The sequence below is a fragment of the Bufo bufo genome, chromosome 9 (genome assembly GCF_905171765.1).
Source record: "Bufo bufo chromosome 9, aBufBuf1.1, whole genome shotgun sequence".
Classification (NCBI taxonomy): Eukaryota; Metazoa; Chordata; class Amphibia; order Anura; family Bufonidae; genus Bufo; species Bufo bufo.
In genome coordinates, this window is record NC_053397.1 from 205,918,828 (window position 1) to 205,946,018 (window position 27,191).

The window sequence follows — 27,191 nt, forward strand, 5'->3', positions numbered from 1 at the left end:
CGGCACTAATGGGCGGGCTTTAGCGCTGCCCTAGCCTGTTTTTTACAGGCTAGGGCAGCGCTAAAGTCCACCGATCAGAGCCGGTGATGTCACCGGGATCACTTCTAGGCGGAAGCCTCCACCTAGCTGTGTCCAAATGTAAACGAAAAGCCCTCGCCCTGCGCGATGCAGCGCAGGACAAGGGGGAGTATCGGAGTATAAAAAGCTCTGATGCTCCACTCATTCATGGTGAATGAGTGCAGATCGGGTTGTGTCTGGATTCAGACCCCTTTTAAGACAGTTTATCCCCCTACCCCATAGGATAGCGGATAAGCGTCTGATCCGCAGGGGGACGACCGCTGGGGGGGGCCTGTACTCCCCAGTATGAGTGGAGCGTCGATCATGCATATGTTGTACTGCCACTCTGTTCAACTCTATGGGCCTGCCAGAGAGGGTCGAGTACTAGTGCTCCGCCATCCGCAGCAGTCCCATAGAGTTGAACCGAGCGAAGGACGCGCGTGTGCCTGTTACTCCATTCAAAGGGGAGGATCATGGGTCCCCGTTCTCATTACTTGGTCGGACCCCCGCCGTGCACCACCCTCTTATATACCTATCTCCATATATATCGATGGGTGGTCTGCGGGCTCCCAAGGTGTTCCAATCCTATGGATGATGTGAGCCTATGGAGGGGGATACAGCGCAGCCTTCCATCAGAGGTGTACATCAGGAGCTTTTCAATCTCGGGGTATACGTAATAATAATAATCTTTATTTCTATAGCTCTGACCTATTCCACATCGCTTTACAATCAGGGGGGTCAAGTACAAGCAAAAACATACATTACATGGCAACAAACAAGTCAACAATTAAGAGGAATGAGGGCCCTGGTCCCAAGAGCTTACAATCTATGACCGGATCGTTGAAACACATTTTTGCTTATTAAAACCCATATAGACCCTTCCTCGTATGTCGTATATATTTTATTTGCAGCAGTATGACTGGTACAGTAGGAATGTCGTCAGTGTTTGCACACATCCAGTAATCTCTCGCACGCCTTGGACTGAACATATTTTTTTTTTGTACTTTTTAGAGTGTTTGCATATGGAACAGGAGGTTTTAGTGAACGGTCTACCTCGTGACTACATAAATGCCTCTTTCTTCAATCTGGAGTTTTACAGGTAATCGCTCCTATGTTGTTGTGTTTTAGCTTCAAGTCTATTTATATATTTTATTGGATTTTTTATTTTTTTTTTGTTTGTTTTCAGGCTTATTAAAGTTGAAATCTCCTTTAGGCTGAAAGGAATCGATCTGCAAACGATCAGAGTCCGAGAGCAGCCCGACTGCTACTTGTTCCACAATAAGGCAATTACTGACTCTGATATACTGTATAGAAATGGTTAAGATCTTTCTCTTCGGCTATGTTCAGACACCGCAGAATTCCCAGGGATCTGCGGTGTCGCTTCTGAAATCTGCAGTTTAAAAAAAAGTCTGCTACATGGAGTCTAAGGGTATGTTCACATGGCGGATTTAGAAAATCATCCTACAAAATTCAGCGCTTTTTTTTTTTTTTTTTTTTTTTAACCCATTTATGCGTTTTTTTCAATGGGTGTTTTACTTCAATACAAAACTACATTTCTAGCTTGTGGTTTTTGCTGAAGATTCTTGAGAAAAACCACACCGAAAACTTGTAACTACCCATGTTTTTTTGACACTTTAATTCGGCATGGACTCCGATCCAAGATTGGGCATGCTGCTGCATTTTCTTCCCTGTGCTGCTTTCTATTGAATGGGATGCAGTTTCTGGAGCAGATTTTTTTTGAGGCAGAAATGCACCGACATTTGTGAACTAACCCTTAGGCTGCATTCACGCCACCACCAAAACTGCAAAGAGGCCCCTTTTTAATGCCTGTTTGTTTTTTTTAAAGGGTGGTTCCTAAAAGATGGCTATTAAATAAATAAATATATATCATTTTTTTTTTATTTTTTACCAATGGATGTTCACTTTAATACAAAACTGGATCCACACCAAAAACCCACAGAATAAGGCCTCATGCACACGAACGTATTTTGTTTCCGTGTCCGTTCTGTTTTTTTTGCGGATAGGACGCAGACCCATTCATTTCAATGTGCTGTCCGCATCACTATGTCCGTTCCGTAGCCCCGCAAAAAAAAAACATGTCCTATTCTTGTCCGTTTTTAGGCATTGTTACAATGGATCCGCAAAAAAAAAAAAAAAAAAGGATGGCATACGGATGTCATCCGTTGTTTTTTTTTTGCAGAACGCAAAACACATACGTTTTTGTGTGCATGTAGCCTAAGATTTAGAAAATGCACATACACACAGAGCTGTTTAATGCTTCCCATTCATTTAGTTGGGAGATTCAGCCCGAATTCTGCCCCAAAATAGGACATGTGTAACAGGCGCCTCCCCCTGGGGCCCTCTATAACTCGACCCAGGTGTAGGAATACCGAGTGGTATAGTGCGGCCTAAAATGTCCCATTGTGTGTCGTGGTGCTCCTACCTTGATACTGCTGGACCCGGCTTTGCCTCCGAAGCAATAAATAGGGGGAATAATTAAGGGATTTGGAAGAAAGATGGAGTCCAGACCTTGTATGTAGTAGAACAGCAGCTTTACTTTGCATAAACGTTCTCCAAAACGATTTACAGACTTTGTCTTGGTCCCAGCAGGCTTTAACATTAAAACTGGCAGGCAAACTCGACTCTGCTACATCTGTTTCTCTCTGGCTCTGCCGTACTGACAGGCTGACTGTATAACTTTGCTTCTTCTTGTATGCTGCACTTCTTTCTATGTTCTGTCTCTAGATTAGGCCAGGGAACTTTCCTCCCGGCTCCTGAGGCTCTAAGCTTTGGCCTCCATGGCCAGCAGAGCTGAGGGTGCTCTGGCTGGCTTGGGCACGTCCAGCAGAGACGTGCCCCCTGCACACCTTCCCCAAGCAGGGGGTAAGCTAAACTAACTGGACTCTGTCCCCACCCTTCCTGCAGGAAGTGGAACTCGCCCACCTCTCTCCAGGCGGGGGTTAGAATGGAATGGAAGGTTCCATTCTACCTAAGTATATCTCTGCTGTGTTTGCTGCCACCTGCTGGTGAACCAGGCACATTACATATAAACAGTTGCAAAAATTAGAAAAGCATAGTGTGGTGAACCTGGAATAAAATGCACAAGATGACATTAGGTTAGACCATAAAAGATAGTAACAGGGTGCCGAAGTGGTAACGCCACTCTGGGGTGTTACACATGCTGCTTCTCTTTTCCAAGTGGTAAAAAAAGCAAGCGCTGCTTTGCATTGAAATGAATGGGAGGCTGTTTTGGTGCATTTTTTTGGGATCAGATTTTGAGGCGGAAATGCTCCAAAATTAGTGCTAAAACCTCTGTGAACTTGGTAATCTTGTCCCTCCATTTACAGAAGATCTGAACTGTACAGTCATAGGTGTCGCCCTCTTCTGTATTACAGATGTTATTTTTCCCTTATGGGTTTTTCCATGTGTATGGAGGAATCCTATTCAGTATTTTCCGGTTTTGCTTTTATCATTTATTTTTTTAAAGTAGGTTTCCTGGCCAAATTTTTTTGGAATTGCTGTCCTTCTGCACCTTTTGAGAATATATGAACTGGTTATGATAAAAAAAATATATAAAATAAATAGTTTTGACTCCTCAAAACAACAACAACAACCACATCATACTGTCACTTCCTGACTGATTTATGCTCAGATAACTGGGATCACATTATTGTTTATTTTATTTATTTATTTATTTATTTATTTATTATTATTATTTTCCTAATCTTTCCAGATAACCTTCAATAACCAGGTGCACAGCGGCAAAGTCAAGATTTTCTTTGATAGCGATGCTACCATTCAAGACTGTAGAGACTGGCACATATCCGGCTCCAGTAAGTCCCTCGTTCTGCAGGGTCAGCATCAGTTTTAGGGTTTGAGGCAGATTTTCCTGCAGCTTTTTCAGCCAAAGCCAGAAGTGGATTTAAAAGGAATCGGAAATACAATTTTTGGATCCACTTGTGGCTTTGGCCGGAAAATGCACCTCAATAACTCCTCCAGTAAGGCTACATACACATGAACCTATTTAGTTTCAGTGTCCGTTGTTGTGTTTGTTTGTTTTTTTCCAATAGGTCCGCAAAAAATGCAGACAGTGTGCTATCCGAATCTGTATGTCCGTTCCGTAGCCCCGCAAAAAAAAATAGAATATGTCCTATTCTTGTCCATTTTGCGGACATAGATAGGCATTGTTACAATGCATCCGCAAAAAAAACTGATGCCTTTTTTTTTTTTTTTTTGCGGACTGCAAAACACATACGGTCGTGTGAATGTAGCCTTAGGCTACTTTCACACTAGTGTTAATATTTTCCAGTATTGATATTAGTCAGGGTCTCAATACCAGAAAAAAAAAGCTTCCGTTTTGTCCCCATTCAATGTCAATGTGGACAAAACGTAACTGAACTGAACAGAACTAAATGCTCTAAAATGCATTCTGTTCCGTTCTCATACCGGAGAGCAAACCGCAACTTGCTGCGGTTTGCTTTCCGTCCTGGGATGCGGAGCAAGACGGACAATGCAAGTCAATGGAGACGGATCCGTTTTATCTGCCACAATAGAAAACTGATCCGTCCTCCATTGACTTTTTCAATGGAGTTCATGACGGATCCATCTTGGCTATGTTACAGATAATACAACTGGATCCGTTCATAACGGATGAAGGCGGTTGTATTATCAGTAACGGAAGCGTTTTTGCTGAGCCCTGCCGGATCCATCAATAACGCAAGTGTGAAAGTAGCCTTAGTCTGTGAACCTACCTAGTAGGGTATGGTCCCAGTCAAGGATCTGACATGGCGGAATCCGTGCCACATCCAAACTAATCAAAATTGACGTCCCGTATGTGTGACTGGTGTTGCTACAACCTCTTGACGTGACACATTTTTGCACAGAAAATGTATTTTCAAGAATAAACGGCGTTCTGCTATGTATTCCCGAGGCACAGAAAAGCCAGTGGGCAATCCTGACGCAGACGGCCCTATTGAATGGGGCGAATCCTGGTGAGGATTTGCAGAAATTCTATTTATTTCTGCAGTGGATGTTGTAGTAAAATGCGACTTGGATTTGCAGTGTGAACATAACCATAGGCCGTGTCCAGGGACAGCAGATTTCGGCTGAGGTCCTGGAGACATGGTGAACTACTCTAGCTCATGGTGATACATTGAGTGGCGTTATATGTCTACAAATGAAGAATAAAAGGGTTGTGCAGAGGGGTAATACTGATGATCTATCCTCAGGAAAGGTCATCAATATCAGATCGGCGTGGGTTCGACTCCGATCACCCCCGCCGATCAGCATTTTAGTGCTGCTTCCTGTTCAAAGATTACCTGCGCAGTCTCTTTTGCAGCAGCTGCGCAGTGTAATTACTGTTCCATCCCATTCAAGGTAAGGGCCACGACCCCTTCCAGCAGATGATCAGTGGGGGGCCCCTGCCAATCTGATACAGATGACCTGTCCTGAGGATAAGTCCTCAATATTACTCCACTGCACAACCCCTTTAAAATGAAAGTTGTGCAACTTATTACAACTTTTTATGGAAAAGGTTATGGGGGGAAAAATTGGCGTAATTAAAAAAAAAAAAAAAAAAAAAACTCTCCAGATGTGGTTAGTCTTGTTGTGTTGCTATTAATGGGAGTTGAGCAGGCTTTCTTGTCTTTGCAGTTCAGAAGAACACCCATTACATCCTAGTTTTCGATGGCTTTGTCATCCTGACGTGCCTGACCTCGCTCATTCTCTGCACTCGATCCATCGCACTGGCTGTAAAGCTGCAGAGGGTAAGTAAGGGAATTTTACCGTACAGGGGCAGAGGAGCCGCTGGTATCTGCCATGCTTGTGGGTGTAAAGAAATACAGAGAGAGACCCATATGTAGCCCTATGCCAAGACCTCAGACGGTGCGGATCCATTCACTTCAATGGGGCCGCAAAAGATGCGGACAGAACTCAGTGTGCTGTCCGCATCCGTTGCTCCGTTCTGTAGCAAGTCTGGTTTAAGTCTGGTTGTGGGTGTAAAGGCAGAGGTATCGCTGCAAAATCTGTAACGGGGCTCATGTGCCGTGTATAAGGCTACTTTCACACTAGCGGTTTCAATTCCGCTATTGAGATCCATCATAGGATAGTGGATGAAAACGCTTCAGTTTTGTCCCCATTCATTGTCAATGGGGATAAAACTGAACGAAACGGGAGAGCTCCAAAATGCATTCCGTTCCATTTGGTTGCATCCCCATCGCGGACAAAATAAAGCTGCAAGCGGTGTTTTTCTGTCTGCGATGTGGTGCGGAGCAGTGTTTTCTCTGACACAATAGAAAACGGATCTGTCCCCGATTGACTTTCAACAGTGTTCATGACGGATCCGTCATGGCTATAGAAGACATAATACAACCGGATCCGTTCATGACGGATGCGTGCGGTTGTATTATTGTAACAGAAGCATTTTTGCAGATCCATGACGGATCCGCAAAAAAACGTTAGTGTGAAAGTATATAACGTCCATAGTAAAATCAGCCCCTGGTGCACGGAACAGGTAAGAGTCCTTTGGTAGCAAAACAATAATAAATGAAGTTCCAGCACCGCAAAGTAATTGTTGTGTCGCTTGTCTCTTTATTCGTGGTAGCAAAATTACAGCATGTGGATCACTGGTGTTGGAGTGTGAGGTTTGATCCACCACGAATAAAGAGACAAGCGACACAACAATTACTTTGCAGCGCTGAAACGTCATTTATTATTGTAGTGTGAAAGTAGCCTAAGGCCTCATTCACACAGTCAGTGATTTCCATCAGTGATTTTCAGCCAAAACCAGGTGCGGCTCTAAACACAGAACAGGTGCGGATCTCTCCCTTATACCTTATGTCTGTGGAGGCTCCAATCCTGGTTTTGGCTCACAATCCCTGATGGAAATCACTGACCAAAATAGTGACGTGTAAATAAGGCATAATACTGTATGTATCAGAGAGGTCATCGATAGTGATGGACGAACATCAGCCGGGACGGTTCGCGAACCGCGCGTTCGCGGCGGGCCCCATTGACTTTAATGGCAGGCGAACCTGAAAAACCTTCAGGTCATATTTGCAGCCACCAAATACTTACTAGAAGTGCACAAATGGTCCCACAACATGGACAGTGACATACCAGAGGGGGATCAATGGCAAAAATCCCCACAAAAAAGATGTATTTTAATCAGGGAAAGGGAAACTCTCAAAAATGTGCCCTGCTGGAGCCTAGAACAATTTTATTTTAGGCCTCGGGAGTACAGGCCCCAAAAATGAGGCATTCACCTGACAGAAAAATCTTTTTATGCCGCTGTATATACATAAGACAAGGAACATTCTTTGTTCTGGGTGGTGGTGGATACGTGTGGGCTGGCATGAGGAAATTTTAATTACAGGTGTTGAATTCCTCCGAGATCCATGCCTCATTCATTATAAATGTGAGGTAGTCCACACTGTCGTGAGCTAGGCGAGTGCGCTTATCGGTTATGATTCCCCCCCCCCCCGCTGCATTGAATGTTCTTTCGGACAGGACACTTGATGAGGGGCAAGCCAAGAGTTCCATGGCAAATTGTGCCAGCTCTGGCCACAGGTCAAGCCTGCACACCCAGCAGTCCAGGGGTTCCTCGCTTCTCAGAGCGTCCACATCAGCCGTTAACCCGATGTAGCTGGACACCTGTCGGTCTAGGCGTTCCCTGAGGCTGGATCCGGAGGGCGGCTGTCGATGGGTTGGCTGCAAGAAGGATCTCATATCCGAAGTGACCAACACATCTTCAAACCACCCTCTTCTTGCAGGTGCGGTATTATTGGTACCCGCACCTGTTTCGCTGTGGGTGGAAATTCCTTTGCCAGCGCCCGCAACAGCAGAATGCAGCATCTCTCACAGCAAGGCCTGGAAATGCTGCATTCTGACAGCGGACATGTGATGCTGGTAACATGTCCGCCATTTTGTGTTTGTACCGGGGGTTTAAGTACATTGCCACCCAGTACTGGTCCTTGCCCTTTATGCTTTTTATACAGGGGTCCCTCTTCAAACACTGGAGCATGAAGTCCCCCATTTGCACTAAATTGGAAGCGGTGGAGCGCCCTGGCTCCTGCTCATCGCCCAGGAGAATGTCGTCCTCGGTCTCCTCCCCCCAGCCACGGACAACACCAGGGATCCCCAAAAAGTTTAAAGTTCCCCTCAAAGCATGCTCTTCTTGCTCCTCCTCCGCCCCGGCACCATCCTCCTCTGACTCCTCTTCAGACTCCTGCTGACTTGTCTCAGATGGAGTAGCCCCCCTGGGAATTCATTCAGCATTGCGACTTCCTCATCCTCCTGCACCTGCTCCTCGACAGCTTGATCAATGACATGACGCAATGCACGCTCCAGAAAGAAGGCGTAAGGTACGATGTCCCTGATGGCACCCTGGCTGCGACTGACCAGTTTGGTGATCTCATCATTGCGCATGAGCAGCCACTGGCGCGGTGAAAAGAAACCAAGCTCCCCTGTCCTGCTGCAGAGTTCGTACAGTTAGTCTTTAACAGTGTGTTTCTGCTGGAGCTGCCTATCGAACATATACAAGTGGGAGTTCCAGCGCGTCGGGCTGTCACAAATCAGACATCTGACGGGCAGGTGGTGTCGCCGCTGAACATCAGCAAGGCGAGCCATGGCCGTGTAAGATCTTCTAAAATGGCCAGAGATTTTCCTGGGCCTGGCCTGCCGCATTTACTTGCTGCTGAACGTGGCCATATAGCTCTGGGATGCCCTTCTGGGAGAAATATTTCCTTCCGGGGACCTTCCATTGCGGTGTGCCAATGGCCACAAATTTTCTAAAGGCCTCAGAGTCCACCAGTTTATATGGCAGCAGTTGGAAGGCTAGCAGTTCTGACAAGCCAGCGGTCAGCCGTTGGGCAAGAGGGTTATCCGGCATCATCAACTTTTTATGCTCGAACATTTGGACCATGGAAGCCTGCCTTTTGCCAGATAAACGCAACGACGGCACGGTGGAAGGTGGAGTGGAGGACAAATGGAAGGAGAAGAGGCAGGACGTGGAGCGCCAGGAGTGTGGCTTTGTGGGTTCTGACGGCGTTGCTCCCACTGGGCTCGGTGATGGCAGGCCAGGTGCCTTCTTAAAGCGGTTGGCCCTAGGTGAGTGTTGGGCTTACAGCGACTTATGCGTTGACAGCACAGGCTGCAGATGGCAACACTATTGTCAGCAGCTGACACGTAAAAAAAAAAAAAAGACCACACTGCGGAGCCATGTGCCGGCGTCCTGGGAGCGCAAGAAGTGACCGTGCATGGTGGATGGCTCGCTCTAGATACATTTCCAGTCTGCTTTTTGCCTCCTGTGCACTGTGAGCTCTTCCTCTTCTTCTTTCTTTTTCTTCTTCTTTCTTTTTCTTCTTCTTTCTTTTTCTTCTTCTTTCTTTTTCTTCTTCTTTCTTCTTCCTTCTTCCTTCTTCCTTCTTCTTTCTTTCTTCTTTCTTCTTTTTTCTTTCTTTCTTTCTTCTTTTTTCTTTCTTTCTTTCTTCTTTCTTCTTCTTTCTTTTTCTTCTTCCTTCTTCCTTCTTCCTTCTTCCTTCTTCCTTCTTCCTTCTTCCTTCTTCCTTCTTTCTTCTTTCTCCCTACCACTGACATTTGAGATCTGAGTAGGCTGCGCATCGATAAGGTCTGGGAATGGATGGGAAAATAATTCCTCTGCCTCAGGTGGAGGGGGCTGAATGAGCCAATCAAGCAACTCTGGTGCATCCTTTGAAGTAATCGCACGCGCCTTCTCCAACTTCCCACTTAGGCTCCGGCCTGGTGCACCTGCCCGACCCCCTACACCCCTGCGGAATGGCCTGCCTCTTCCTCTGCCTGTTATTTTTAAAATGACCCTGTGCTTAAGCCCCTAGAGAAGAGCAGTATTTGTGGAAGCAGGTATATCGCAGCCCTCAATCAATATTTGGTGGAAGCTGGTATATCAAACACCTTAATCAGTATTTTGTGGAAGCGGGTATATAGAACCCATCAGTTTTTTTGGGGCAGCAGATATATCACACCAGTTGCAATTAGTTATTCCAATAGAGCTTGTCCCTCTATCTAGCTGCAGTATCACAGCAGAACCGCACACAACTGCTGCACAATAAAAATGCACTATAATATACTTTCTATGTTAGAAAGTATATTATAAGTGTATCACACCCCTCTATATCACACCTATCGATAGCACACCTATACCAGTCCTTAAATGGACTTTTGTGGCCCTATTAGCTAGCGTTTGGTGTCCCTGCTCCACACAGCAACCTCTCCCTACACTGGCAAAACACTGAATGTAAAATTGCTGCCAGATCGGGTTCTGTTATAGGGTGGGGGTATGTCCATGTGCTGAAACGTCTCAATTGGCTGTCCTGTCCCACCTGATGTGTGTGTCATGGGTCAAAGTTCGGCGCAATGCAAAAGAATATGGCGCCGGCGGGCACCGCCATATGTAACAAAACCGAAGAGTCCTTACCGCCCTGTGTCCAAAAATACAGAATACGGTACTTCATTGAAGACATTAATTAATAAAATAACATTAAAAAACCTCACTAAATAGAAAATATGCAGTGGCTCCGAGAGGTAAGTCAGTACATAAACTGTGTACATCATAGGTTGGATAATACAGTAAATGCCCCAATATACAATCAAATAAAAAAATGCCATTATCTGATAGTAATCAACGATTTCTATTTGGGTACTAACAGACGTACTACTTGCACCACTTTATCGTTTTTATTCATTTTTGATATTTGCAGGCTTTTTTTTTATTTAATTTTTTATTGGTTTACAGTATATTTTAAAGTTACAATCCTGTTATGTTTGAATAATAAATACAAATTTTACATCAGTATCTTTGGTTTTGTTATTTCTGATGAATGAATAGTTAGGTTGTAATAATGTGAAGAATAATTGTCGTTATAGTTATAAATTAGATTTTAGTTTTATTTTATTTTTTATATAAAATAATCAATATGAATGAGTCCGCACCCATTCCGCAATTTTGATGAACGGGTGCGGACCCATTCATTTCTATGGGGCCGCAAAGGATATGGACAGCATCCGTTGCACCGTGCCACGGCCCTGCAAAAAGAATATAGAACATGTCCTATTCTTTTCCGCAATCAGGGGCTTAGCTATAGGGGGTGCAGACGTAGCAGTCGCTACCGGGCCCAGGAGCCTGAGGGACCCAAAGACCCTTGTGCCACATAAGAAGAGATTGGTATTATAGAAAGTGCATGCTGGTCAAGTTACAGTGTTACTCTGTCTGGAAGGAAGGGGTTAGGTCGAGAATATGGCATGGGGGGGGGGGGGGGGTGCTGTTTGAATTTTTACCTGAGCCAGCAGGAAGCCTATATGCCTCCCTGGCCACAAAGCAGAGGGAAGGGGGGCCCAAACTGAACTCTTGCACCAGGGCCCATGAGCCTTTAGCTACGCACCTGTCCGCAATTGCAGATCCACCTCTGGGACCCATACGATATTAGTGGCATTTCCTAGCGATATGGTGCCAATGTATGAGATAGGCCAACCCCTTTAAGCTTGAATAAGGAGGTGTATATACATGTATATACATGTACAGTTATGTTTGTGCGTGTAAAAAAATAAATATATATATATATATATATATATATATATATATATATATATATATATATATATATATATATATATATATACTCTTTGAATGAGAAGGTGTGTCCAAACTTTTGGTCTGTACTGTATATATTCCAACTTAAAGGACTCTTCCATACAAATTATACTTTCTCATACATACAAGTATTTGAAATCTATCCTGCATTAGGAGTCATTTAGTAAAAAAAAAATATATATAAATATATCACTTCTTCACCACCTGGGGGCAGCAAATAGCTTGTACTAAAGTTGTTGTTTTTTGCCTTATTTGCTTGCAGAGGTTTGTGTATTTTTTCTTGAATAAATACAACCACCACGTGTGCTCCGCTGACCGCCTAGAGTTTATAAATGGCTGGTACATCATGGTTATCATCAGCGACTTGATGACCATCATCGGATCTGTGATGAAGATGGAGATAAAAGCGAAGGTAAATTTATGGAGGGGGAGGTTGACGTTGCATGTCATGGTTATGCAGGGATGGTGTTTTTATTTTTTATTTTTCCTTTTAACCCCTTTCCACTACTCATTTTTATTTTTGTGGGGGCTGCATCAGTTTTTTTTTTTTTTTTTTGCGGGATGATTTACATTCTATTTGGTTAAACATATAATGTATTAAAACTTTCGACAGGGCGTATCGGAAGAGAACAACCATTCCACAATTTTTGAGGCTGTTTTTTGGACTTCATTTTATGCAAAAATCAATACTATATAAAAATACGTATTTCAGCCGCCATATTCTCCAGACCATAACTTGTTATATTTTTTTGGATGAGTTGACATTTCCACTGATACTATTTTGGGGGACATGTTGGCGCTTTATAAATAAAGATAATAATATCCTGAGGATAGGCCATCAATATCTAAATCTGAGAAAACCCATTTAAAGGAACACTGCAGGAAAATTAATAGTGATGTATGGTGAAGGGGCGGAGCATGACTACTTCCTTTGTGTTATTTGACTCTTGGCAGGCTCCACCCCTTTTTAAGCCCTGCACTTTCCTGGAATGTTCCTTTTAGTGACATTGCCTTGTCTAACCTTAATCACATCCACGTTGATCGTCCCTTTACCTGTCGGATGGATATTTCCCTAGATACTAATATAGTGTTACCTCTTCTTCCTATGACTGTAGAACCTGACCTCTTATGATGTGTGCAGCCTTCTTCTCGGCACATCCACCTTACTGGTTTGGGTTGGCGTTATCCGATACTTGGGCTACTTCCAAAAGTATAATGTAAGTGTGAAAGCGGTTGTTAACATTTGTGACTGCAATATGCAGTACCCCAGTGCAGGGGGTATCTACAAATGGGTTATTTAATGTTATGTCATGTTAGATGGCAAACCCCTCATAGGGGGTTAGATGGGGGCTGGCCCCACCATTAACCTTTAGGGAGATTCTACACTGGAGTTTCAGAGAGGAAAGAAGCAAAGCCCATCTGCCCCTTCTTCTTGGGTCTCAAGTTCCAGAGACTAACAGATCTCTGCAAGGGCTGCAGAAGGAGAGACTGACAGAAAAGGAGAACATGGAATCTGCATAGGAGTCAGTAAGGTAACCTACTACTACAGCTATTATGACCTTGCTGCAGTGGAGGGACACTGTTAAGACACCCTTCACGCTTGGACACATCCTGGCCGGATGTGCCATCAAGTACAGCCAAGAAATTACAGCCACCATTCCCAGAGTACTATTGCCCGCCATAGATTGTACTGAGAGAGACCTTAGAAAGATGGAGAGGAAAGAGGACAATAACTCCCATCCTTGTCTAAATTCATACATGACTATCTTGGAGAGAATTGCACTGTGTACAACTGGAACTGTGTTTTGCACTTCTTCTACCTCTGGCCATTGCACTTGCACCCATCTAAACACTTAGTAACTGGGGTGCCCGTGATGTTATCAGGCCGGAGTTCCAGAATCGGGGTGTTCCCTAAGGGAAGTAAGGGTGCCCACTCCTTTCACTGCACTAGCCCTAGAGAGCAACGGTGTGAGGATAGCCATTGTGATTGACTGTGACCGCCAGAGCCACTACCGCTCTCATCCTTCACTCCAGCTCCTCACGGGCGGCTGCTAATATACTTTTGAAGTCTCTTTAAAAGGCTGACTCGTCTACAAGCCCCTTTCCTCGCCTGTTTTGGGTGACCCGTTCCAACTCCTTATGGGTTCCAGCATATTAGCAGTAGTTGTTCTGTCACCTTAAACCTTTCAGGACTAAAGTGTATTAATCAGATTTGGAGTAATACATGGGATTATGTGCTACGTGGGCGACTGGCTACAAACCAAACATGGATAATCCTACATGGGAGACGGACGTAAACTTGTGGGGAGCATGACTGCAGTGCTTTAATGCTTAACGGGTGCCCGCCATATGTATGCAGGGTGTGCGTGCGTGTTATATCTGTACCGTACTTAAAAGTGTATAAAATGAGTCAGTTCCTGAACACCCAAAATACCCCGGGCCTGAACTGGTCAAGGCATAAAATTACAACAGATACTAAGTAACAAAAACTTGCAGCTTGAGCTCATATGATGATAAAACCATACAAAATCCACAACTCCAGCTCGCCATGAAGCAGGTGACCTCATACACTTGAATGGGGCTGAGCTGCAATACCAGCCACAGCCATGAACGAGAGGGGCGCTACGTCTACAGCGGAGATGGAAGGAAACTCAGAACTTCAATTATTTTTGTTTCCTGATCCATTGATATTGTACGTACATATGGCGAATGCTTTGTTGAAATGGAATATGACCACATCTCCCTCTGACTTCTGTCTTTCCAGGTCCTAATATTGACCATGCAAGCGTCACTTCCCAAAGTCTTAAGATTCTGCTGTTGCGCCGGAATGATTTACCTCGGGTATACGTTCTGCGGCTGGATCGTGCTTGGCCCCTACCATGAAAAGGTAAGCCGGCTTATGACCCATAGATTTGCCTTTGATTGCTGGGGAGGCTTCTTGTAGCTGAAAGTACTCCAAGCTTTCAACTTATTAAAGGGGTTGTCCAGGATTTTAATATCGATGGCCTATCCTCGGGATCAGCCGTCAATATCAGATTGGCGGAGGTCCGACACCCCCGCAATAAGCTGTTAGCTTGCAGGTCCAGTGCAGGAGCTACACAGCGCCACCTATTGTGTAGTGGACAGAGCTGGTAACTGCAGCGCTGCCCTCACTGCAGGGTGTAGTTCTGGTTCTGGCGCTATCGGCAGGGGTGTGATGTGCCGAACCCCCGCTGATGTGATATCTATTTACATTTACATGACCTTTACATCCACTGTAAAGCCTAATGCGGTTGTCAACCAGCGCTTTTTTTATGTGGTTGCCAAGCAGTTTTTTATTTTTGTTTTTTTGCATGATTGTGAATTAGGTCTTCAGTGCACCGAGGAGCGCCAGTGCTTATCCACTCTGCACTGAAAGCCGCTCCCCGTCCCATTAAGCACTGCACCATAAATTACACGATCAGCGCATGCGCAGTAAGGGTAGGTTCACACGAAGGATGTTGTCCGCAGCAGAAAACACTGTGCTGCGATTTCTGCTGTGGGTCTCCACCCGCTTTAGGTTTAACCCCATAGATTAGAGCACAATCTTGGAAAAGCGTATGGCGAAAACACTCGGATGTATGAACTGCAGCGCGGCCTCCCATTGAAAACAATAAGAGGTGGTTTCAGCTCTGATTCAGCCTGGTTTTTCAGCATGCCTAAAATCCTCCATCGGAAGCTACCCTAGACCTGCTTGTGCTGCCCAAGCATCACAATTGACTACTATGCATGTGCCAATGACATCATCCTCTTCTGGACATCATTGGCGCCTGCACAGTAGTATCTTTCAGACCATGTCCACTACAAAAATCTACAGTACTGCTCCCATCATCTATTTATCCCCAGGACTGTGACGAGGGGACATCCTCTGCGTCTGGAGGAAAGAAGGTTTGTACACAAACATAGAAGAGGGTTCTTTACGGTAAGAGCAGTGAGACTATGGAACTCTCTGCCTGAGGAGGTGGTGATGGTGAGTTCACTAAAAGAGTTCAAGAGGGGCCTGGATGTATTTCTGGAGTGTAATAATATTACAGGCTATAGCTACTAGAGATGGGTCGGTGATCCAGGGAGTTATTCTGATTGTCTGATTGGAGTCGGGAAGGAATTTTTCTTCTTTTAAAATGAGAAAAATTGGCTTTTACCTCACAGGGTTTTTTGCCTTCTTCTGGACCAACTTGCAGGATAACAGGCTGAAGTGGATGGACAGATGTCTCTTTTTCAGCCACGCACACTATGGGGAATATTTAAAGTAGTGTAAAGTAGAACTGGTTTAGTTGCCCATAGCAACCAATCAGATTTCACCTTTCATTTTTGACAGCACCTTTGGAAAATGAAAGGAGGAATCTGATTGGTTGCTATGGGCAACTAAGCCAGTTCTACATTACACCAGTCTGATAAATTTCTCTCTGTTTCTATATAAATCCACAGTGAAAACACTTTTGCTTGAATTGCAATGTGATTTGCAGCAAAGTTCCCTGGGAATCCTTGCTAAATAACTGAAGTGAATCTGCTTCATGTGAACATGGCCTTTCTGTGTGGCATGGTGCAGGAGGGGCAGTTCCATAGCGATATTATCCAGAAGGAAGGAAGGAAGGAACTAATCCGATGAACTGGATATTATAATTTTTTTTAAGTAGAAATCAATACAGCTTGCAGGCCTGATGTATAGCGGCGAGGAGAGAGAGGTAGAACCTTAGATTTGGCCATCTTGCGTTACAGCCCGAGACCCAGACCCTGAGATATCACTCTTCAGATCTCTTGTGAGTTTATATATTAAAGTAAAATCCATTCTCCGTACAGCGGTAAATAATGTAGTAAACCCCGTCTGGTGTCCATTAGTGCTGTAATTAGATGTCTGTCTGCCCATGGAGTGTCTAAAGCATACAGATCTATATCCTGGCGTTTAGTGGACAGGATATAGCGCTGCATTTCCTCTAATTTGGCGCGTAGATTATCACTAAGAGCTGATCTTCTGGGACGTTACAAGGGATTATAATGGCTTATTATTCCTGTTAAGAAACCGCCAAGAGAACGACGTGTCCGAAAATGAGATGTAACACAAGGTGATGTGTTGTTGTCAGCAACGGGTTAACAAATAACCAGGGATGCGAAGCCGCCAGAAGGGCAGATACCCCCAAATTTACCTAAATATAGTAGAAGACGATACCTTTCTAACAAAGCTAGAACCAGCCCTGTACCTGACATGGATCCAGAGATCTCCACATTCGCTGCTCCAATTGCCTAACTAGATTTATATCAATCTGGCAGTTCAGGGAGTGTGTCCTTTCTGCTGCAGCTCTATTCCCCGGAACTGCCACAGCCTCTAACAGAACATATAGCTGGTGGCAGTTGAAGATCTTAACTGAGCACGTGCGACCAGCTTAGTGAGATGGACAAAAAATAAGAAAAAGAACAAACAGCAGGTGGCGCTATACAGATAGATTTCAGTGAATAACTCAGTGGCTGTAAAAAATTTTTACTGACCTGCAATTACAAAAGTATTCAGTTCCTGGTGCTGGTTTGAAAAAAAATATGCAGAATGCTTTGTGCCACAAGCCCTTTTTTTTTTTATAGGAGTTCAGTATTGATGGCCTATTCTCAGTATCTGATCTGTTGGGTCAGACTCCCGGCACCAAACAGCTGTTTGAAGAGGTCATGGCGCACTTCCTAGGCCAGTGACATCACGTTCATCGGTCATGCGGCCCAGGCACAGCTGAGATGCAATACCAAGCATGACCACTATACCATGTATGGCGCTGTGCTTGGTATGCAGTGAAGAGACCACAGTGCTCACTGGAGTGTGGCAGACTTTTCAAACAGCTGATTGCGGAGGGTGTCAGGAGCTGGACCTCCACCGATCAGATGCTGATGAGCTATCCTGAGGACAGGACATCAATTTTGAACTCCTTTTGTAATACCACCCAAACATATCCAGATTGCTGTGTTCTAGGTGAAGGTGTAACAGGCTTGGGGACAGATTATGTATTCTTCTCCCTTTTATGAACTTTCTATAGGGAATCTCCATGTAGCTACCCCTCGAGTACTCTGTTAGCAATGGCCAACACACAAGCAGGAGTTCCAAACGGCGGAATCTTAGTATCGTAGTGTGTAAAGATAAACCAGAGACGTCTGCCCATCCAGTTTAGTCTGTTACCCTGCAATATTGATCCAGTGGAAGGCAAAAAAAACACTCATAAGGGGGATACCAATTTTTAAATATTTTTTATTTTTATTTTTTCCTGACTCCAGTCGGAAATTTAGAATAACTCCCTGAATCAACGACCCCTCTCTAGTAGCTATAACCTGTAATATTATTACACTCCAGAAATACATCCAGGCCCCTCTTGAATTCCTTTATTGTACTCACCATCACCACCTCCTCAGGCAGAGAGCTCCATAGTCTCACTGCTCTTACCGTAAAGAATCCTCTTCTATGTTTGTGTACAAACCTTCTTTCCTCCAGACGCAGAGGATGTCCCCTCGTCACAGTCACAGTACTGGGGATAAAAAGATGATGGGAGAGATCTCTGTACTGACCCCTGATATATTTATACATAGTCGTCTTTTTTTCTAAGCTAAATAACACTAATGTTTATAATCTTTCTAGTCCTGTAGTCCACCCATTCCAGTTATTACTTTAGTTGTCCTCCTCTGGACCCTCTCCAGCGCTGCTATGTCTGCCTTGTTCACAGGAGCCCAGAACTGTACACAGTCCTCCTCCGTGTGGTCTGACTACTGACTTGTAAAGTGGTAGGACTGTGTGAGCAGCGAGCCCCAGAGGAACCAGTGCAGAGGATGGGAGTGGTAGTGGCCCTGATGAAGTGTTGTCTCATGGTGTACTCCCTCAGGCCGTTGTTTCCTAGGAAATGTAGTTTTGAAGAATGAGGCCAGAAGTGAACGTATAATATTTTACTAAGTGCAATGTAGAACTTCAGGTACATTCTATAGCAGCGGATTCCAAGTGCAATTTCTGGCACCAGTAAGGATTAAGGAGACGGGTTGGATGGCTACACTTTAGCGCTTGTGAGTGTAGTAATTAATATCAGATCCAGATGTTGGCTTTAACTGGCCTGGTGGTAGTTTGGGTGACAGGTGTCTTAGCTGTAGTCCCTTTCTCAGGAGCAGGAGCTCCGCCGTGTGCTTCCTCTCCCCTGTAAGGCTGCTCTGGAACTCCCCCACCTGGCAGTAAGCGGGACTGGTCCACTCTCTTACCAAGAGGGGAGGAACAGGGTGAGGTAGCCCTGTTCCTGCCAACCATTTGCCATCCACATACTTAAAGGGGTTATCCAAGATTATAAAAAGCTCCCCCATATGCCCGAGCCCCTCACAAGGAATATACTAAACTGGCTCCCTGCGCCGCTCCTGGTCCCTGCAACGCCACTGCTGCTTCTCCCTGTGTGCGTATGAAAATATCTGGTGTTGGGGGGACGTCCCCTCCCAACACCTGATGTTTTCATCCGCGCAGCGGCGGTGCGGGGACCAGGAGCAGTGCGGGGAACCAGGTAAGTATAGTCATTATGAGGGACCTTTTTATAGTCTTGGATAACCCCTTTAAGGGTAGGTACGGCCCAAAAATAATACATAACACTTAAAGGGAGTCTGTCATCAGCATTTCACGTTTGTAACCCTTCCCATAGCTTTCAAGCATGCTTACAGTTAATAAAAACGTTACCTTTAGCATCAAAACCGGCAAAAAACATCTTTGTAGCATATGCAAATGAGGGCTCGCAAGTGCCCAGGGGCGGCGTTACCCTTGTAGGTGCCTTTTCTTCGTTTCCCCCCGCCCCTTCCTTCCCTCCACCCGCCCATCCTTTTCCTCTGACCGCCTATCTACTAACTTGTTGTTTCGCCGAGATCCCGCGCCTGCGCAGTCAGTCCGACGCATGTGCACTGCGATGACCATTCTTTGTACGGCATCACAGTAACTATTGCGCATGCGCCGGCTAACGGCGCGAAGCTGGCGCATTCGCATTAATTACTGTGATGCCGTACAAGGAATGGTCATTGCAGTGCGCAGGCGCCGACGGACTGACTGCGCAGGTGCGGGATCTCGGCGAAACAACAAGTTAGTAGATAGGCGGTCAGAGGGAAAGGATGGGCAGGCGGAGGGAAGGAAGGGGCGGGGGGGGGGAAACTAAGAAAAGGCTGAGCTAGCAGGGCACCTACGAGCGTAACGCCGCCCCTGGGCACTTGTGAGCCCTAATTTGCATATGCTACAAAGATGGTTTTTGACGGTTTTATAAGTCCAGGATTGATGCTAAAGGTAACGTTTTTATTAACTGTAAGCATGCTTGAAAGCTATGGGAAGGGTTACAAACGTGAAATGCTGATGACAGACTCCCTTTAACTATATACAATACAACTGCAGATCCCCCCAGGTCTGGAGTACTGCATGTGTATACACTGGAAGAATAGGTCATAGACATAACGTTTTCTGACATCTAGGTTCCAAATATCAGAAAAAATGTCTGTCCTCCTTCACTTTTGATGAACATCTTCAGTCGCCAGTATAGAAGGAAAGTGGATTGTGCGGTGAGCTCTCTAGTGACACAATACCCATGACTTATTTGTTCTAGTTCGAGGATCTGAACACCGTGGCTGAATGTCTTTTCTCGTTGGTCAATGGCGACGACATGTTTGCCACTTTTGCTCAAATCCAGCAGAAGAGCACGCTGGTGTGGCTGTTCAGCAGGCTGTACCTATATTCCTTCATCAGTCTGTTTATCTACATGATCCTCAGCCTCTTTATTGCACTTATAACAGACTCCTATGAGACCATTAAGGTGAGTTTTTATACTATGATGCTTTATGGCAAAAAAAAATTATAAATTGCATTTTAAAGCTTTAGATCTAAACTTGATTGTAGCTGGGGGCGCTGTTGCATACATTTTTATTCGAGAAATTGATGCAGAGAGTGGTGAAAACTGGTACTGCAAGTCAAAAGTCTGTAAATTGCAATTAGATGTGAGCAAGATGTATTACTAGGCCTCTAATTCTAACGTTAACTAAGTTTGTACCTGATTTTACTTTGTGTTATTCATACTTTCTTCATAGAACTACCAGCAAAACGGTTTTCCAAAAACTGACCTTCATGAATTTCTACATGGCGGTGACGTTATATTCGAAATGCAGAACCGTGAAAGGCGATGGGTAAATACAGTTCCTATGATCTGTTGCTGTCTAAGGTAGGTATCTGTTTGTTATATACCAAGTTATGCCCAATTGAAACAGATGCGAAAGTAGCCTTAAAAGCTATAGACACCTTTTTATGATTGCATTTTACTCACTTTGGGCTAAAAAACATTTTTTCAATTGGTATTTATTAAAAAAATGTTCAGCCATTTTCTGAGATACAAGGGTTAAAAATCTGTCTGTTTGCAAGCTGTCGGTCTGTTTTCTTTTGATCCTGTCATCTGACAGCTCATGTGTAGCCCTTATCTCCCGACATCATAAACACCCCTTCGTTACCAGCGCTGTACATGTATGGTGTTGGTGGGGTCTTTAAACATGGTGCCCTCTTGCGTGTGCAGTGGGCACCATAATTGACAGGTCTCTGCTGTTTCAAACAGCAGAAGCCCACGGCTAATGTCCGCGACGTGCAATAATGCCAATCATAGACATAACAGCCTTTTGATGCTGTGTTCAAGTGTGATCATGGCATCTTAAGGGTGAAAAACCCAGTACACTCTTCCGGATTGAGAACGTGATCCCTGTGCGGCTATCGGGGATGTCGGCCATTTTTTATAATGGGCTGGGTCTCTCTGAAGAAACCCAGCGTATTAGAGCTGCAGTTCCTATGTTGGCCAGGGGGCCAACATAGGAGAGCAGTAATAGTAGTATAATAATATTCTTTAAAAAAAAAAAAAATAAGTACTGGACATTGTAGCCTCCTAGAGGGGCTCCAAAAGAATAAAAAAAAAAAATATAGAAAAATTTAAATCTCCTCACTTTCCATAGAATGAAAAATATAAATGCATAAATTATAAAAAAAAATATATAAACCTCATGGGCATCACTGCATCTGAAATTGCCCCTACTATTAAAATATTAAAATAACAGAAACAATATCAAAATGGCCACTTTGCCATTTTTTTCATCGCTTCTTACCCCAAAAAATTTGACACACACATTCCAAAATGGTATCAATAAAAACTGCAGATCATCCTGCAAAAAAATGAGCCCCCATACAGCTCAGTAGACCTAACTATCAAAAAGTTCTAGGGGTCAGAATATGGTAATTAGGGATGAGTGAATCGACTTCGGGTAAAACATCCAAAGTTGATTTGCATAAAACTTAGTTTCAATACTGTACGGAGCGAGCGCTCCATACACTATTAGAATGTATTGGCTCCGATGAGCAGAAGTTATTACTTCTCGAAGTCTTGCGAGACTTCGTGTAATAACTTTATAAATTGATTTCTACTGTAAAAAAAAACAACTTTTTCCATGTTTCTTCCGAAGTCTATTAGCTCATCCCTAATGGTAACGTGGGAAAAAAAAATGTGGTATCGTTGTAATTGTACTGACCCAGAGAATGAAAGTTTTGCCACATAGGAAATGCCGTAGGGAGAAACCCGTAAAACTGTGGAGCAATTGAGTTGTTTTTTTTTCTAATTCCACCCCATTTGGATTTTTTTCCCCCCACTTCATTGTATACCATATAAAATTGTGGCATTAGAAAGTGCACTTGTCCTGCAAAAAACAAGCCCTCATATGGATATGTGAATGGAAAAATAAAAAAGTTATGGCTCCAGGAAAGAAAAATGGAAACACCAAATGAAAAAACCTCCGGTATCCTAAAGGTTAAAGCCATAATCTTATAATCCGTACAGAGCAGGGTATTGTTTGGCCATCTGGGGCAAGGAGTCTTGCAGGCAATGATTCCCTAGTCATGCTTCAGGATTCTTTAATGGGTCGGACACTGACTTGGGCCCCTTGCGCACGAATGTGGGGCAGCCGCAGCGGATCGCGGACCCATTCACTTGAATGGGTCCGCGATCCGGCCGTTCCGCAAAAAGATTGAACATGTCCTATCTTTTTTGCGGAACGGAAGTACAGGACGAAACCCCACGGAAGCACTCCGTAGTGTTTCTGTTCCGCATCTCCGGATTTGCGGACCAATTCAAGTGAATAGGTCCGCATCCGTGATGCGGAATGCCCACGGAACGGCACCCGTGTAGTGCGGATCCGCAAATGCGGTCCGCAATACGGCAACGGGAAGCACAAGTTCGTGTGCAGGAGGCCTTACAGGGAAGGTACCCAAAGGGGGTGCTATGTAGAGCGTGTTTATTCCTACTAGAAGTGAGCTAGTTTGCATGCTTTTTCCCTGTAAGACTCCTTGCACCACCTGAATCTATTCCAGTAGTCTTGCCTACAAATAATACATCTACTGCACCATAGTCTCCAGTAAGCTTCCAGGGGGAGGATCTGTCAGCACATTGCTGGCAGATTTCACAAACTACACAGCGAAATTCTGAATGCTCATTTCAATGTGAATGAAGTCCAAGATGCGATGTAATGTGTGTTAATACGGTTATGTTCTGTATTCTTTCCAGAACACGAGAAGGAGACGACTCCATCCTTATAAACTGACTCGGGACTTCATTGCACTAAGGATGTTTTTGGGTTTCCTTATTTATTTTGGTATAGGGTGGACGCTGCTTGTCCCCTTCTTGCTCTTTGACCTGTGCTCCAGTTACATGCACAGTATTTTTTTTTTTTTTTTTTGTTTTTGTTTTGTTTTTTTTTCCATTTGAATCAATTTGGTTTTCAGTTGCTGGTGGCGAACGGTATATATGTGGGTTACAAAAGGACTCTACTGAATTTCTCGTAATCGCCAGTAATGCATTCTTCCTGGTCTCACCCCCCCGTCCTCACTGTACCCAGTATTGAATCCTGCCATTTACAGAGAAACCTTTTATTTTTATGAACTGAATAATTTATAACGGTGGTTTATTTTCATAAAATGTGTTTGCCTAAGGGAGATTATAAAAAATATAATAAAAGTGCTTTCTAATGAACCCGCTTTCCGCTTCTTCTTACAAAGTATTTTTTATATTATATACTTTTACATAATTGCATTATTTCTTATACATGAGTCGCTATTAAATGTTATTTCAGTATAATTCTGCATAAAAAAACGTTTACTTTCTATTACAAATTGCTTCAGCTGTAAGATATTCTCTTTGCTTCATTAAAGTGCCGCCCTCAGGTGTTAAATTTTTATAGTAACGCGCATATCCAGGTGGTCACATATGGTCAGTTCCATCCCTCAACTGCCACCACCTGTATCTGCTGTTAGCATTTGTGACCAGAATTGCAGCAGAGGACACGCCTTCTGAGATGTGATGGGGAAAGAGCTGGAGCAGAAAGGATACACCCCCTGAGCTGTGATGGGGAGATGGCTGCAGCAGAAAGGATACACCCCCTGAGCTGTGATGGGGAGATGGCTGCAGCAGAAAGGATACACCCCCTGAGCTGTGATGGGGAGATGGCTGCAGCAGAAAGGATATATCCCCTGAGCTGTGATGGGGAGATGGCTGCAGCAGAAAGGATACACCCCCTGAGCTGTGATGGGGAGATGGCTGCAGCAGAAAGGATACACCCTCTGAGCTGTGATGGGGAGATGGCTGCAGCAGAAAGGATATACCCCCTGAGCTGTGATGGGGAGATGGCTGCAGCAGAAAGGATACACCCTCTGAGCTGTGATGGGGAGATGGCTGCAGCAGAAAGGATATACCCCCTGAGCTGTGATGGGGAGATGGCTGCAGCAGAAAGGATATACCCCCTGAGCTGTGATAGGGAGATGGCTGCAGCAGAAAGGACACTCCTCCTGATCTGCCAGCCTGAAGAGAAGATGGCAGAGAAATTGGAGCAATGAATGGGGGGACATGGCCCCAGAGGGGTTTTCCAGGATTACTATGATTTTTTTTTAAACAGATATGTTCATGTAGTTGCTTGCTTCATGTACTGTACATCTTCCTCATGCTTTTTTATTTTATTTTTAATTTAGACTCTCCCGACCAGTTTTCACCATGTAAACCAATCCCTCTGGTTTGTTTCCATCCTGTATGTAGCACTTCCTGTTCCTGTATCCAACCAAACCCATGATGCACTTCTACTTCCTCTGCCACTGCTCCAGCCCCGCCCCTAACTATGCCCAGCTAGTTTGTAGCTCCTCCCACTCAGTGACATAGACACTCCCCTATCACTGCCCCTAACATTCAGCTAGTTTATAGCTCCTCCCAGCCAGATAGTTAGACACTCCCCTATCACTGCCCCGCCCATGGACATGACATCACAGGAAATGAGAGCTGCATGAATATGGTAATGTGGCGAGCGATAAGAGCAATAAAGGTAAAATAAATACATTATTAAATTACATTAACCTTCATAACTGATTATTTTAAAGGATATGGATGCAAAACGGAAAACCCCCTTTAAAGGGAATCTATCGCCTGCATATGTTATTTAGTTACGAATTAAAACCAGATACTAAATCACATTTTTCTTTTAATCTGTTTTTAGTTTCTGATTCATTCCGAGTTGCTGGTCATGGTGATCCTGCTTCTGATGATTATGACATGACTGCTGAGGCATGATGCTTACAGAACAGGATGTCTGCTTATTACCAACCTTAGTGGCCAGACATTTTTTTAAAATTTTAGATTCTCTCCGGACTGTTGGCTTAGGCTACATGCACACGACCGTATGTATTTTGCAGTCCGCAAATTGCGGATCCACAAAAAAAAACGGATGACATCCGTATGCCCTTCTTTTTTTTTTTTGCGAATCCATTGCCTAAAACGGACAAGAATAGGACATGTTCTATTTTTCTTTGCGGGGCTATGTAACGAACATACTGATGCGGACAGCACACGGTGTGCTGTCCGCATTTTTTGCGGACCCATTAAAAATAAAAGGGTCCGCATCCTATCCGCAAAAAAAACCCGGAACGGACGCGGAAACAAACATGGAAACTATGAATGACTTAAGCCGAGTTCACACGAACGTGTGTGATTCGTGGCTGTATTGCGGGCCGCAATTTGTGCATTCTGCATCACGGATGCGGACCTATTCACTTCAATGGGTCCGCAAATCCAGAATCTCGGAACGGCCGCACGGGACGGGACCCCTCGGAAGCACTACGGAGTGCTTCCGTGGGGTTACGTCCCGTACTTCTGTTCCGAAAAAGATAGGACATGTTCTATCTTTTAGCGGAACGGGCGGATCGCGGACCCGTTAAAGTGAATGGGTCCGCGATCCGATGCGGCTGACCTACGGCCGGCGATCGTAAATTGCGGCCCGCAGCACAGGCACGGGTCACACACATTCGTGTGAACTCGGCCTCAATGAGTGACTCTATTCAGTGTCAGCCCCGGCACTGAATGGAGTTTGTAGAAACCGGCTCTATCGACCTGGGAAATGGGAACGCCCAGTTGTCAAGTTACTTGTACACTTCCAGGAGGAATCCTAGAGGAACAATGCAAATATTATTTATTTAGGGGAAATAGGACAAAGAGGTATTAAATTACCCTGCATTTCCCTGATGATGGGTTTCTAAACCAGATAATTCTTGTCCGTGATTACAGGCAAGAATACATGTTCTATCTTTTTTGCGGGGCCAAGGAACGAAACTACGGACGTGGACAGCCCACGGTGCGCTGTCCGCATCTTTTGCGGCCCGATTGAAATGAATGGGTCCTCAAAATTGCGGACCCACAACTACGGATGTGTGAATGGACCCGAAGGCCTGTTTCACACTGCCACCAGGCTGTGCTGCGAATCGGCTGGACAAAAAGTGGTATTCGTCCGACCGTTTCTTGGCGGCATCACCGCCAAATCCTATTATAGTTAATGGGCCAGACGACATTCCAGCAATGCGGTATCCAGCAGGCTGTTCCCGGCCGGAACGGCAAACGTAAGCGTGCAACAAGCTGTAGCAGACAGGTTTCCTTTTATGCCCGAGGATAATCGTGCTTTAGAAGCCTGTACGCGGGGAGTCTTCTAGATCCGTACCTTCGGTATCTCGCTCTGTGTGCCCAGGAGTTTCCGGCCTAATTGATTTTCATTTATATATCAGTTTAACGTATTGATGAGGCGCGTGCGGACCAGGACCTCGGTCAGACCGGGCTGCTGTCTGTCTCGTTAACCTATTGACCATGAATGGACGTCAGGGCTCCAATTTAGCAGCAGATGGACACATAACCACTTAGATCGGCCTCTGGGCCCCGCGCCAAGCATCGATGAATATTTAATAGTCTCCCTGACATCCATGAGGAGCGGCCTATAGACAGATCCATTATAAACCTGCAGATGATAACGGATCGTTATTGCCGTGTCTTACACGTGTATTGCACATTAAGCAGGTTTGGTAAAACCGCCACATCATCTGATGGACGCTGTCAAACCACAAAGCTTTTAGTTCTCGTCTTATTTACTTCAGATCGGAATCGGCTCCTGATTCTGCTTTGCTGGCCGGCGCTCGCTTTTG

The 27,191-nt window shown here is 44.7% G+C and overlaps 1 protein-coding gene across 2 annotated transcripts in view; it reads left to right on the plus strand.

Annotated features, from left to right (window-relative positions):
• MCOLN2 (mucolipin TRP cation channel 2) overlaps positions 1-23,718 on the plus strand; it is a 50,509-nt gene extending 26,791 nt beyond the window's left edge. For both annotated transcript variants that reach the window (XM_040407924.1, XM_040407923.1), the window contains 10 exons: positions 1,069-1,156; positions 1,244-1,340; positions 3,791-3,890; positions 5,710-5,822; positions 11,943-12,092; positions 12,796-12,897; positions 14,445-14,567; positions 20,275-20,481; positions 20,753-20,883; positions 23,254-23,718. In XM_040407924.1, coding sequence (XP_040263858.1) covers positions 1,069-1,156; positions 1,244-1,340; positions 3,791-3,890; positions 5,710-5,822; positions 11,943-12,092; positions 12,796-12,897; positions 14,445-14,567; positions 20,275-20,481; positions 20,753-20,883; positions 23,254-23,290 — 1,148 coding nt within the window. In that variant the 3' untranslated portion in view covers positions 23,291-23,718. The remainder of the gene's footprint in view (positions 1-1,068; positions 1,157-1,243; positions 1,341-3,790; positions 3,891-5,709; positions 5,823-11,942; positions 12,093-12,795; positions 12,898-14,444; positions 14,568-20,274; positions 20,482-20,752; positions 20,884-23,253) is intronic.
• Positions 23,719-27,191: the final 3,473 nt, after the last annotated feature.